Source organism: Sinocyclocheilus rhinocerous, unplaced genomic scaffold (assembly GCF_001515625.1).
Source record: "Sinocyclocheilus rhinocerous isolate Xijiao unplaced genomic scaffold, SAMN03320098_v1.1 scaffold1065, whole genome shotgun sequence".
NCBI lineage: Eukaryota > Metazoa > Chordata > Actinopteri > Cypriniformes > Cyprinidae > Sinocyclocheilus > Sinocyclocheilus rhinocerous.
Window position 1 is genome coordinate 356,400 of NW_015628720.1, and position 15,088 is coordinate 371,487.

Consider the following 15,088-nt stretch of genomic DNA (forward strand, 5'->3'; position numbering starts at 1 on the left):
AATATGATTTTTTTTTTTGATGATCTGAATCTTTTAAGTGTGACAAATATGCAGAAAATAAAAAAAACAGAAAGGGGGCAAAACCCTTTTCACGGCACTGTGCATATATATATATATATATATATATATATGTATGTATGTGTTTTGATCACAGCAATAAATTACATTTTAAAATATATTCAAATAGAAAATGGTTGTTTTAATTTTTTAATAATATTTCAAAATATTACTATTTTTTACTGTATTTTTAATCCAATAAATGAAGCCTTGATGAGCATAAGAGACTTTTCTCAAAAATGCATATTAAAAAACAACAACTTTTGAACAGTAGTTTAAGTGACTAAAATCTGAATATCTTTCAAAGATTTGATGTTACTAAGACATTTGAATCTTATTTTATGTTAACAAAACAAAAACACAAATCATAACCTGTATGGCTTTACTTCCAGCTTCATAAAACCAGATGATCAGGATGGAAATGGTGATTTCGCTCCGCGTTTGGCATTTTTGAGTGCAATATGCATCAGACGGTTAGTAAACGTGCTGTGGGCGTTCTGTGGAGCGACCGTCTGATGTTAAGGCTGCCTTGTCACTAACAGTCACCATTGCTCTTCTCATAAACTCATTTTTTCTAACAGCCTGTGGTTTTGATGGCAGCTCACAGTCTGTGACTCACCTGAGAGAGAGAGAGAATGAGTAAAAACAGACTGAGGTTTGTGGATTTCCTGGGTCCTGACTGCACCTGCTGTGGATTAGAAATCCAGCCAGGCTCGTAACGCAGAGCTGAGCTGTCGTGGGAACTCACACAGAGAGAGACCGAGGCGTCTGTCACCTGAACAAGCTTTGAGTTTTTCTGCTGGATTATCCCACCGCTCCTGACACGCTCAGATTCCTCACATACTCGCCCATCTCACGGGCAGACCGAGTGCAAACAACAGATGTGAGCGGGAATTCGAGTTCATGGGGGGCTTCGAATTAACAAGAAAGGTTTAATGCGCCTATCATTTGGCCCTGATCGTCATTAGCCAACTGTGGCGTCTCATAACGGGAAGCTGTTCGGTTCAATGCAGGGCAACACAGATGAACCATTGTGAAGGTCGTTGCTGGTTCTTTCAGGCCTGACCTCCACAAAATGTCACCTAAACGTCAAGTCAATATGCATTTATATATGTAATATCTGGAAGAATATTCAGTGCATTTGATGTTTATAATATATAATATAAAAATAGTAGCTAATAGATTGGGGTGAGTAATATTTTTTTTGTTTTGGAAGAAGTCTCTTATGCTCACGAACACTGCATATATTTAATTAAAAATACAGTAATATTGTGAAATATTTTTTGCAATTTAAAATAACTGTTTTCTATTTTAATATATATTAAAACAGAATTTATTCCTGTGATGCAAAGCTGAATTTTCAGCATTATTACTCCAGTCTTCAGTGTCACATGATCCTTCAGAAATTATTCTAATATGCTGATTTGCTGCTCAAGAAATATTATTATTACTAATGTTGAAAACAGTTAATATTTAATAATGTATGTGTAACATTTTTATATTTATATTCGCTATTAGTAATATATGTGAAAGATCTGTCAATATGCTCTCATTCCCTGTTGGCAGTTAGTGCAACATTAAGCACATGTTTTCGCAACATTTATTATTTGTGAATGTATTTTAAATTCTATAAATTATATTTAGCATATGTCTGTACACACTTGTTTTTTTTCTTTTTTTTCTGTGATGTTATAATTACCCTTATTCTAGATTTCTGATATGTAAAATCTTATTTTTAATCAGACTGGAAACTGGATTTTTTTATGAAATCTCTGACTCGGATGAATCAGTGAATCATTTGTTGAGCTTGTTCATTTACATTTAACCGTTTGAGCGAACTGATTCACTGAAAACATGTTTAATATAAATCAATTTAATATTTCAATATTGAATTAGATTATAACAATATTGAGTTATTTAATATAATTCAGTATTTAAAAAAACGGCAATGTAGCATTTAGGGATGTAACGATTCACTCAACTCACGATTCGATTCACGATTTTGATTTCACGATTCGATTTGATTCACAATTTTTTTTTTTTTTTTTTTTACAAAATGAGATTTAAGACAAATTAAATTAAATGTGTCCTTTTATTATTGCTTGGACAAAATGCTGCATATGTGAATCGATTTTCAACCGGCTCGCGGTTAATCGTTACACCCCTAGTAGCATTTAGTTTTTTTAGTTGCACTAGCAAAATCTACAGTAGACTTATTTTCCGAGCTTAAAATACATATAAGAAGACAAAAGGACTCAATCCTTGGTGTCCCAGAGCTCCACTTTTCTTCATCTTCATTTCTTTGTCCACCAACATTATTTTTGCCATTTGGATTCTTCACTTGGGTTAATCTTCAGTATATTTGCAGCTGACATTAGGCCTGTGTCTGTAGGTTAAATGGCCTCCGCTGTGTTAAAAGCGAAACTCTGGAGCCGGTAAAACATCTCACCCAGCTGGACCTGCGAGACAACCAGCTGACGTCTCTGGACCTGAGCTCGGCCTGCAGTCTGGAGACCCTGCAGTGCCAGAGGAACCAGCTGGGGGCCCTGACTCTCAGCGGCTTCACCCTGCGCACACTCCACGCCAGTGACAACCGTGAGTACAGACCTCCACAGCATCGTTTATGAAGCAGAGGATTCCATTCTCAGGCCTCACTCTGTGTAATCACTGTAATATCTTTCATAGGTCTGACCACGGTGAACATCTACCCTGTTCCCAGCCAACTCACAAATATGGACCTATCAAGGTAACTGACATTATTTTGTGCATATCTGTGTTCTAATCAGTTGTGAAACAAACATTTCTTGCAGCAAATAGTTTTTTCTGTCCAAACTAAAAGCAAAAATGCTACACAATGCACCAAAATCTCAGCCAGACGAAGCATATATGATGTTTAATGCACAAATTTGGACCAATGAAAAATTTATTTTGGCATGTTATGGTTCAGCTGATTAATAAATGTTAATTGAAATGAAATGCATAACAATCATCACAACATTTTATACAAAATGAGCAATATTACCAGTAATAATGTGTAATCGCCAGTATCTTTGTAAACTAAGTATATATTATTTTTTACATATTGTTTCATAGTATATCTCTGCACCAGTGTTGTTAAGGTTAACTAAATCGAAAACTATTTTTAATTAGCTTTTCTTTTTTTTTTTTAACTAAAACTATTTTTAATCATCTTTTAACTAAATATTAACTCTTTGTAAATTGAAATACAGCAGAAATAAAATTAAATATAAATATTAGGTTAAAAACTAGCTTTGCAACAAACTAAAGTAACTAAAACTACATTTACATTTAGTCATTTAGCAGACGCTTTTAGCGACTTACAAATGAGGACAATAGAAGCAATCAAAACCAACAAAAGATAATATGCAAGTGCTATGACAAGTCTCGGTTAGCCTAACGCAGTACACGTAGCAATAATATATATATATACACACACACATATATATATATATATATGAAAACAAGCAGTTAGAAAACGAATAGAGAGTGCAAGTGTTAGAGGGTCAAGTCAACAAATAGATAAAATAGAATTAGAATAGACAGTGTTAGAGTTAGAGGGTCAAATAAAGATGGAAGAGATGTGCTTTTAGCCGATTCTTGAAGATGGCTAAGGACTCAGCGGCTCAGAAGTCCGTGAAAGTGATTTTGTGCCTCTTTGGGATGATTTCTTTAATTAACTAAATATTACCTTTTTTGTTCATTTAAAAACATTAAATTACTCTTAACTAAAGCTAAAATAAAAATAAGTTACATTTAAACTTTTTTTGAAAATCAGAAACTAATAAAAATGACAAAAGTGCATAACAAAATTATTAAAACATATGAAACCTGAAAATATTCAAATAAAAGCCAATTCAAAATATTAATAAAAATTGTATATAAATACTGTAAGGATATAAATAATACCAAAATAACACTGCTCTGTACTTACTAGTGTACTTGCACTATAACATGAACATTGTAATGCAGATGTGAGCGGATGTTGCTCGGCTCATTACAAGAGGCTCAGCGCGCTCCACTCGTGTCCTTTACCCTGCGCACTCCTGTACAATGCTAATGCTCTGATGTAATTAGCCTGGAGTTAATTCCCATCCCTCCTGCAGGAATCTCCTGGAATACCTGCCAGACTGGGTCTGTGACAGCAGGAAGATTGAGGTGCTGGATGTCTCCCATAATCTGCTGTCTGAGCTCCCGGCCAGGTGTGTGTGTGTGTGTTCTGATATATATGGTTTTTGAGGACACAAATGTGTATAATGACTTGGGTACTACGACGAAAACATGGTTTATGAGGACACTTCCTGTGTCCCTGTAAACCAAAAAGGTTACAAAACATGCTAAATGGTGTTTTGTGAAATTAAAAAAATTGGCAGGAGTTTTCTGTGAGGTTTAGGTGTAGGGTGATACAAAATACAGTTTGTATAGTATAAAAACCATTACGCCTAGGCAGAGTCCCCGTAAACCATAAATGCAAGTGTGTGTGTGTGTTTAGACCGCCATGAAGTGCATTTGCATCTTCCCCAGTTTCCAACAAAAAAAACTGTCCTCCTGTTCCCCCATTCCAGAATCTTAATGTCAGCATTTTGTACTTATTTATTCAACAAAAATTGCCCATTTGATTTGAATGATGTGGGTTAAAGCGACTGTCTGGCCAGACGGTGGATCTGAATAGAAACGGGCCGGCGTTCATCAGCAGACTCTTGATGAGGCCACTCTGCTGTCTCAAAGCAAAGTGATGTAAACGCCAAGCAGATGAAAGCACCATTTCCAGCTAATTCCACATTAACATTCAGTCATTTGCATCTGAAAGAGCTAAAAGCCGTGCACAAATGAGATAATATGCGGCTTGAAGTTTGTGTCCCATTTGAGAGTGCTGTGAGTGCTGCATGAAAATGCTGTGTTGCTGTTTTGAAGGAATGGTTCACCAAAAAAGAGAATTCTGGCTTTATTTACTCAACCTCATGTCATTCCAAACCCATAATGCAATTTTCCATGAGAAGAGAGTTTTTTTTATTGAAGAGACTTCATGCAGCTCTTGTCCATGCAGCTACATTATTGACCATGTCTGTCAAGCTCCAAAAAGACAACAAAAACAAAAAAAACGATGAAAACGGAAACGTGTTATTCACTGAAAATCTTCATTTGCAGCTCTCACATGCCATTCTTCATAGGATAGTCAATCTAGTGTGCTTGCTTTTGGTTACAACACATACAAGAACCAGTGACTAATGCAAATTGTTTCTTTTTTTCCCCAAAAATGAATGTGTAAATATGTTAGATTATATTAAATAATATTTTACTTATAAATATTTTATTATATTTTTATTAAAATATATAATATTTTATTATAAATAAAAAGGTGTAAATAATATTTTAAATTGTACTTCAGTGAAATGCCACTTAAATTTGTGTCTTTTCCTCACACAAAACTATTGTTTGGCTTCAGAAGACTTGAACTATTATTAGTATAATTAAATTATTATAGTTTTATTATATTATAATTAAATTATTTTTCTTAAATACTTATTTTTGTTTGACAGTAAAATATTAAAATAGTAATGAAAATGAAAACTTGTTATTTACTGAAAATCTTCAGTTGCAGCCATAAATAGAAATATTGTAATTTTACAGTTGTACTGTAAAATTAAATTATATTATTTTTCTTAAATACAGATTTTTTTGTTTTACAGTGGAAAAATTACAATAATAATGATTATTTACTGAAGCTCTTCAGTTGAAGCTTAAATTTAGTTTAATATTTTAATTTAGTATTAATAATTATTTTTATTATGTTATTAATCGTTATTTTTATTATAGTCATATTGATATATAATCACAACAGTTTTGCAGCCATACAAACAATCACAACAAACCTGGAGCTTGCATTCTTTCTTTTTTCGTTAATTAGTTAGTTAGTTAGTTAGTTATTTTTAACTATTTTATTTTAAATCGCAATTGCAATTTTTATCAGATTTTAAAAAATCATATTTCCACAGAAAAAAAATAGCAGATGGGCTTTTATTGACATGAGATTGAGTGAATAATGTTATGTAAATCCTGTAACGGTGTCTAGTAGGGATGTAACATTGGGTTGTATCCTTAGGTATGTAAGATGGCGCCGACGCTGATGGCTGCCTCCGTGGCGTGCTCTATATATCGCGATATTTCGATGGCAAAACTGTCTCGATATTATCGTGGTCGCCTGACGATATGAAACGATAGGTTTTCCGGGCCAAAAAAATTTAGTTTTTAAAATATATTTGTTTTAAGCCATTATGCTTTGGCACAGTATCTGTCAAACGAACTAAAACCGAAAGCATGACTTCATCCCTTCGTCAAGTCTATTTTTACTGCGTGTTTTAAAGCAAAGCGCACACATTATTCATGCGATCAGCTCGTGATCCGGTGTTTTCTACGCCTCAGAACGGCTTCGTTCACGGTCAATGAATGCAGTGAACTCGTTTATTGCACGTGCTCTGAGTTTAGCGCACGTTTGGGAACGCAAAGGCCAGCAGTTCTGCTTTATTTTCGCGGCAGATTATTACAGCATTTCACTAGATTTGTAGTGAGAGGCGTTTTTGTATTTTCACTGAAGCTGGAGTTTCCCTTCAAAATAAAAGCTCTACTGCCGTTTCCGTCAAAATAAAAGCTTAAAAGTGCATTATAAATTGCTGACAGCTAGCGGTTTCAAATGCAGTCCAAATTCAAAATATCTCTTTCAAGTGTAGAAATTAGGAAAGGAGTATTGTAATTTCCCTACTGTAGTGTAAAGCAAAAATATTATACCATTGAAATATTAATTTTCACTTATTTTACAGCAATTGTTTTACAATAAATGACTATTACTGTCATTGTTGTTGTTATTATTATTATATTCGAATTTGTTTGGCTTCCTAAAACACTAGTGTGAATGTAATTTAGACTGAGATAGTATATCACAAATAGAAAGAGGGCTAAGTCCCCTTTAAAGTTCAGGTACAAGTCAATTCACTGACTTTTTTTCTGACTTAAGGTTTCTTAGTTAAGAACATGGGTTGAAGCTCATAATTTTGAACTCTCAAAGTGCATTAGATGGAATAATTTAACTTTAAAATGTACAAAATGTTCATTTTTTCCCCAATTCTTCATTTGTCTTTTTAAATATCGCAATAAATATTGCATCGTAGACTTCATATCGCAATATTATCGCATCGTGAGATTTTGATATCGTTAGATCCCTAGTGTCTAGGCACTGATGGTTTCAAGACTGAATTTCGGTGTGAAACCAAAAACAGCGTTTTTTTTTTCTTTTCTTATGAAGACTCTTTCTTTCTCTGTCCCTTTCAGACTTCTTAGCAGTCTGAGTCTGCGTAAACTGCTGGCTGGTAACAACAGGCTGGAGAGACTGGCTGACCTGCTCGACCACATCCCACTGGAAACACTCGACCTGCAGCACAACAAGTTGCGGGAACTGCCAGAGAGCTTCTTCTACAAAGCCTTAAAGTAGGTCACTCCCTCCTTCTGCCCTCTTCTCGGTTCATCTTACTCTCCGGGCTGTGCTTTCGTTCTTTTTTTCTCGTTCTCTCTCCATTTTCCTTGTGTTTTTCCTCTCTGTTTCCTGCAATTTTCTGCGTGTGACAGGTGTCTCTCTCTGCTCTGTGGACCTTTAGCTCTGCTGCTTGAGCGCTTCATCAGACCTCCTAGCCTTTTACAGGAACTTAGCAAACCAAAGTTTAATATTTGGCTTTAACTAAACCAAAAATTAAGAGGATTTGGCATTTTCAATTAATGTAGCCCTGTTACTTTATTTTTATTAGGCCTATTATTATTATGAAGTTACTTTTATTTTTATTTACCGTATTGTCCCGAATATAAGACGATATTTTTTTCTTGGAAATACATCTGAAAAAACGCGGTCGTCTTATATTCAGGGTCTAGACTTTGACATGTCAATAATACACCCACAACACTAGGTGGCGCCAAATACGCATAAAAAGCCTTTTTCCAAAAGGTACATCTGGAAAAAGGGGGGGTCGTCTTATAATCAGGGTTGTCTTATATTCGGGCCAATACGGTACTTAAAATTACAATTAATTTGCCCCGCAATATTACCGCATAAATGACGCGCTGCAAGGATAACAAAAGATAAGACTATTTGCTCCTCAATTAAAATGTTTTAAAAAAGGTCTTTTAAAACAGGTCTATTATACATACAATTAATTATAGGCCTATACAGTAGTCAACATTTGAAGTGGATAAAGAAAGTTCATTAAAATTGTCCTAATATAAGAACGCAGTTTGGTTTTAGGTTTTAGGGCAACTTTGATGAAAGGTTTTAATCCACTTCAAATGTTGACTACTGTAATTAAATATTAACACTGCAGTCATCAATAAAAATCAATGAAATAAAAAGCTTTGTTTAGCCTATTTAAAGCGCCGACTTTCGACACCAAATACGTTTCTTCTCTTTTTTTTTTTTCACTATGTACGGCGTCAGATGCAGAAATCTCTGTCATTACTCCGTCATTCCGCTTTTGCTTTTACTTTCACTTTCACTTTCTAGTGATATCCATTGGCTCACCTTCATGGTTTAAAACATAAGTATTTCCAACATTGCGACGAAAGCAATTATCCAACCTAATAATCAAAATGACAAAAACACACAACAAAATGACTAAAACTTTCAAGTTTTAACTTGACGAACGTTTTAAGCCCCACCCCCCTTAGTTACTGTTGCTCCCTCGAACAAACAAACAGAGCTGCTCACTCTCTTACAATGACAGCAGTCAGTGTAAAAACCTTGTCCCACGATGTTTTTGAACAATTTTGGACACAGAAGGGCCACCATTCAAATGTGATATAAATATTCCATGGAGGGATATATAAAATATTTTAAAATAAATACGGTGGGTAACTCGAAGCGAGGGTTTACAGATCACATTGCAAGTGGGAGAAGCCTCATTTTACGGTCGTCACGATCGCAGATGACAACATGCAGGATCAACACTGTTCATGTATCTCAGGGTACGATTAAATTAATGTACATTTAACCAGTTTAATATGGAGTGGCACTGAAATGTAGACCTTCATTTATGTGTTTTTGACTTACACTGTACATGATGTGAGAACAGTTCGCTATTTAGGTTTGTACGTTAGCATGGACTCACTAACTTTAACGTTAGCTAGTTTTAGCCAGAGATACCTTCCTAAAACGCAAGATGACATTAACATTCTGCTTGAGCAGATGAAAATTGTGACTTAATGAGAGTATGACAAAAAGAAAATGAACGTTTTTGTCTTCATTGGGATTGGGGTTGAATGCTTAGGGACATTTTGCTCTGTTTTGTTTGGGTTTAGGAAATGTGATAAAATCAATTCTATTGCCCATCCTCTCAGGATACATGGAATCAGTGTCATAAGTACCACAGTCACATCGTTTTTCCATTTTTGTAGCATAAACACCATCAAACCAATGCGAGCTTCGGATCTTCCAATGTTTCTCTATGACGCTGAAAACTAGAGATGTCCGAGTTCCGCTCCCTGTGCAACTGATACTCGACTGCCATTGGCTCATCTGCGTTCGAGGGGAGGGGCTTACTGATAAGTCAATTATTTTCAGGGAAACGCACTGCGAACGTAGTTCCAGGCAGGTCTTGAACTCATTACATGTCCATATCACTTCGCCAGATGATTTCAGTTATTTCAAAGGTCTTACAAAAGCAAAATAACCAAAACCCACAAGGACACTGGCCAAACATATAAATATAGTAAACAATAGGATAAGAAATGACCGATCATTTCCATGTTTTTGCCACAAAATTACAGTTTATTTTGTACGGAAAGCACGTTTTGGAATTAGCAACGGAGGCGTTGGATGAGATGCGCAAGTAATTAATCCTACTCACAATAGCATTTTAAGTACAAAAACCAGACAAATGCCTTGAAATATATCATCTGATTGATTTCCTGAGGTGTGGTAACCGTAGTATAAGTGGAATAATTGACTTCGGTCCATTGAATTCTCAGAAAATAATTTTTGTATTATTTTTAAGAATTCAACGGACCGAAGTCAATTATTCCTTATATATAATTGGATCTTAATGATACTAAAATATCTAATTAAATATATTTCACTGTAAAAATGTGCATGAGCGTGTTTAATTATTGTATCAGCAGCTTGCACAAATGATGTGACACTAAAATTATTCATATTTGAATTTTTGATTGAATTTTTATACACATTTTTTAAATATACAGTATGTAAAAAAAATTTTTATAAATATGTTTTAAATATTTATAAAAATATAAACAACTGAACAACTGTCAGGCTACTGGGAAATGTAGTTTTAGTTAGTTGCTGCTTGCAGTTAGTTACTTACTCCACAACACTGGATCCACAGCAGCACAGAGCAAGTGACATGCTTCTCCAGAGCCTCTCATGGATGTGTACAGGAGGATACGGCTCAGTGAGGCACAGTAATATGAGCCCGCAGCTCTTCCATTTCCTGTGGCTTAATTTACTTGTCATCCATTAAGCATCTCTAATGCTGAAAGATGTGCTGCAGCTCTGAGGCTTTGGTTGTATCCGCGATGATTTTGGCTTTATTAACATACTTTTTTTTTAAAATTTAAACAACATTACTTGTACTGTGTGTAAACTTACCAACTTGTCTTCCCTTGTTCTTCTCGTCTACTAGTTTAAAGTATTTGAATGTGTCTGCCAATGCGCTGGAGACGATCCCTCCGAGCAGCCAATCAGAGGAGAGCCTCAGCACCCTGCAGGAGCTCTATCTCACAGGAAACAACCTGAATGAGAACTGCGCTGCTCTACTGGTGGGGCATCAGAACCTGCGGGTCTTGCATATGGCTTATAACCAACTGCAGTCCTTCCCTGCTAGGTATGAGACCTTGAACTAGTGTGCTTCCATCGACATGATGGGAGGAGCCTATTATTCAAATTACATGTGACCCTGGAGCACAAAACCAGTCATAAGTAGCACGGGTATATTTGTAGCAATAGCCAACAATACATTGCATGGGTCAAAATTATCAATTTTTCTTTAATGCCAAAAATCATTAGGATATTAAGTAAAGATCATGTTCCATGAAGATATTTTGTAAATTTCCTACCGTAAATATATCAAAACTTAATTTTTGATTAGTAACATGCATTGCTAAGGACTTCAACTGAACATGAATTGTGCTATTGTTCCTTTCTAAATGAGCTCCCTTGTTATGTTTTCAGCAAGCTCAGTAAACTGGAGGTCCTGGAGGAACTGAATCTGAGTGGGAACAAGCTGAAAACGATCCCCTCCACCGTGTCCAGCTGCAAGAGACTGCACACGCTCATCGCCCACTCCAACCATATCAGCGTGTTCCCAGAGGTCCTCAGCCTCCCCGAGATCAAGGTCTGTGACGCATCATGACAGGACATGTCAAACACTGCCCATAAATATTGGAAGGGTCTTTAGGGTCAACCAGAGAGTCATCAAGTGGCAGGAACAAATGAAAATCTAAAAATATAATATATGTATGGATAGCAGTTGCAGTAATTCCAAGTTACAAAAAAAAAGTTTACTAGTTATCAACGTTCATAGACATGATTTGAATAAAAATGTTTGAATAAAACATTCTAATCAGCATTTTAGAATGCTTTCTGAAAGACTGGAGTAATGGATGGAAAATTCTGTATTTTTAATCAAATAAATGCAGTCTTGGTGAGCATAAGAGACTTCTTTTTAAAAAACATTAAAGGGTTAGTTCACCCAAAAATGAAAATTCTGTCATTAATTACTCACCCTCATGTCGTTCCACACCCCTAAGACCTTCGTTCATCTTCAGAACACAAATTAAGATATTTTTGAACCACTGTAGTCACGTCGACTGTTTTAACGACGTCTTTAGTACCTTTATGGATCTTGAGAGTTTGGGTGGCGTTGCTGTCAATGGAAGCCTCTCTGAGCCATCGGATTTGATCAAAAATATCTTAATTTGTGTTCTGAAGATGAAAGGTCTTACGGGTTTGGAATGACATGAGGGTGAGTAATTAATGACAGAATTTTCATTTTTGGGTGAACTAACCCTTTAAATCTCAATTATTCCAAACTTTTGACCAGTAATGTATAAATTTGAATGCTAAATAGAAATGGTGAGAACATGCAAATTAGTGACACTTCATTAAAATGTAAACCTACATTTCTCTAAATTGCGTGTTTAATTTAGATGTAACATTTAAAGTTGTTTAAACACATTGTTTTACATAGTTTTTTGTTTATTGTGTATATATTACAATATTTATAATATGATAGTGAAAACCTCACTATAAAAAAAAAAAAAAAGAAGCTTGTTTAGTTAAGTCTGGCAAAACTGAATAGTTTTGTCCCCCTCTAAAAATATATATTTTTATATATTTTATTTCAGTTATTTTGCATTATTTTACAATGCATATTTTTTTGTTTTAATATATTTATTATATTCTACGTTATTTTACATTTACAAGTTTATTTAGTTATGTCTGGCAGAACTGAACTGTTTTTGTCCCCAGATCCAACAAAATTGAGTAGTTGTTATACACTTTCGTTGTTATTCGCATTATTTTGCATACTGTTTTTTACTTTATTTTGTTTACTTTATTTACTGTATTTTACATTTTTAATACTGCCAAAATTGAACGATTTTTCTCCCAAAATCCAACAGAATTGAGCTGTTTGTTACACACTTCATTTTATGACAATTTTTATTTTACATAATTGATTGACTTTATTTGACATTTTACAAGCTAATTTAGTAAACAAAATTGAATCACTTTTGTCACCAAATCCAACAAAATTGTGCTGTTATTTGTTACAGTTTATTTTCATGAAGTATGTTGTATTTCTTCTGCTCTTTGTGTAGCTAGTAGATGTGAGCTGTAATGAGCAGTCATTTTATGACAATTTTTATTTTACATAATTGATTGACTTTATTTGACATTTTACAAGCTAATTTAGTAAACAAAATTGAATCACTTTTGTCACCAAATCCAACAAAATTGTGCTGTTATTTGTTACAGTTTATTTTCATGAAGTATGTTGTATTTCTTCTGCTCTTTGTGTAGCTAGTAGATGTGAGCTGTAATGAGCAGACAGAAATCCTGTTGCCGGACTCTCTGCCTTCAACCCTACAAGAGCTGGATCTGACCGGCAACAGCAGCCTCATGTTAGAGCACAAAACGCTCAACCTCTTCAGGTGAGACGCTACAAACAGCAGTCCTCCGTGTGGGACACATAGCACACTATGCAGCTGATGAATATTAATACGTTCTGATACTCTCACAGACCCGGGTGGTTAATTGCTTTTTGTCTTTATCTCTGTGTCCTCCTCTCTTCCAGTCACATCAGTACTTTGAAGCTGGACCAGAAGCCAGCCGTGACCGCAGGAGACGCACAGGGCACGTCCACCCTGTGGGATCATGGTTACGCTGAGATGTGTGGGCAAAGGAACAAGTGAGCAAAATCTGAGGACATGAGATTCACAGATCAGGAAACGATGAGTGTGTTTGTCAGTGTTGGTTGAAGGAAGCCCCAATCAAAAAAAAATCTAGTTGTTTTCCAGATTACCATCCCCAACCTATAATTCTCTATTATATATTGAGGATATATTAAAGAAAAAGCAATCAAATGCTAGCAGAAATGACCAGTTTCAATCCCCCCAAAAAAGGGTCTGGGAACATTGCAGTTGTGTTGCGGTCTACAGAGGGTTAGAGAGCTCTCAGATTTCTTAAAAATCTTAATTTGTGTTCCGAAGATGAACGAAGGTCTTACAGGTTTGGAATGACATGTACACTGGTCAACTTTTTAGTGTCACTCTGCATTCTCTTTCTTATCACAAGTAATTTAAATTTCATATCCATTTATTTATTTGGTCAGTAGTCATATAATGAAGGGGATAATGTATAGGCAGTTGGTCATTACTTACGTAATGCTCAGCAGAAAGTGGTTTCATTTAAATTGAAATGTATGATATATATGAGAATATGATTCAGTTTCATGACATTTCTAACTGTTAACTTTTTAAGTGATGCACCTAATAATGATTATGTAAAAGTTTAATTTTGATCAATAAAGTATCGCCAAATAATCTTTATGCAAAGTATATTAGAATGTAATAATATCTTTAAATAATAACCAATTGTGTATTGCAACTATGGTGCATTCAAGTCCTCATGGAAAAATTATATTTACAATTTGGGAAGTCAAAATTACAACATCAGTTGCATTTAAATGAATTTGGTCGGAGCAAGATTGGCAGTTCAGCAAGATTTTTTTACTCTTACAAAATGATGACGAATGCACATCAAGTGCATTTTGCTTTTTTTGTTTTTTCAATTCATGAAGATTTTGTAAACATAAAGTCATTATATATTCTATCGTAGTTGTACAGTACTATTGTAGTTCATACAAGCAACTTAAAGAGATAGTTCACCCAAAAATGAAAATTGTCATTAATTACTCACCCTCATATCGTTCCAAACCCATAAGAGCTTCGTTCATCTTCAGAACACAAATTAAGATATTTTTGATGAAATCTGAGAGCTCTCTGACCCTCCATAGAAAGCAAGGATCCTAACACGATCAAGGTCCAGAAACGTAATGGTGCATTCAAGTCCTCATGGAAAAATTATATTTACAATTTGGGAAGTCAAAATTACAACATCAGTTGCATTTAAATGAATTTGGTCGGAGCAAGATTGGCAGTTCAGCAAGATTTTTTTACTCTTACAAAATGATGACGAATGCACATCAAGTGCATTTTGCTTTTTTTGTTTTTTCAATTCATGAAGATTTTGTAAACATAAAGTCATTATATATTCTATCGTAGTTGTACAGTACTATTGTAGTTCATACAAGCAACTTAAAGAGATAGTTCACCCAAAAATGAAAATTGTCATTAATTACTCACCGTACGTTCCAAACCCATAAGAGCTTCGTTCATCTTTGGAACACAAATGAAGATATTTTTGATGAAATCTGAGAGCTCTCTGACCCTCCATAGA

At 34.9% G+C, this 15,088-nt stretch overlaps 1 protein-coding gene across 1 annotated transcript in view; it reads left to right on the plus strand.

Annotated features, from left to right (window-relative positions):
* The window catches only part of LOC107738356 (PH domain leucine-rich repeat-containing protein phosphatase 2-like), a 78,195-nt gene that overhangs the window by 58,666 nt on the left and 4,441 nt on the right, over positions 1 to 15,088 (plus strand). The window contains exons 9-16 of the mRNA XM_016550103.1: positions 2,450 to 2,652; positions 2,743 to 2,803; positions 4,182 to 4,277; positions 7,402 to 7,557; positions 10,752 to 10,952; positions 11,300 to 11,462; positions 13,151 to 13,281; positions 13,425 to 13,538. Coding sequence (XP_016405589.1) covers positions 2,450 to 2,652; positions 2,743 to 2,803; positions 4,182 to 4,277; positions 7,402 to 7,557; positions 10,752 to 10,952; positions 11,300 to 11,462; positions 13,151 to 13,281; positions 13,425 to 13,538 — 1,125 coding nt within the window. The remainder of the gene's footprint in view (positions 1 to 2,449; positions 2,653 to 2,742; positions 2,804 to 4,181; positions 4,278 to 7,401; positions 7,558 to 10,751; positions 10,953 to 11,299; positions 11,463 to 13,150; positions 13,282 to 13,424; positions 13,539 to 15,088) is intronic.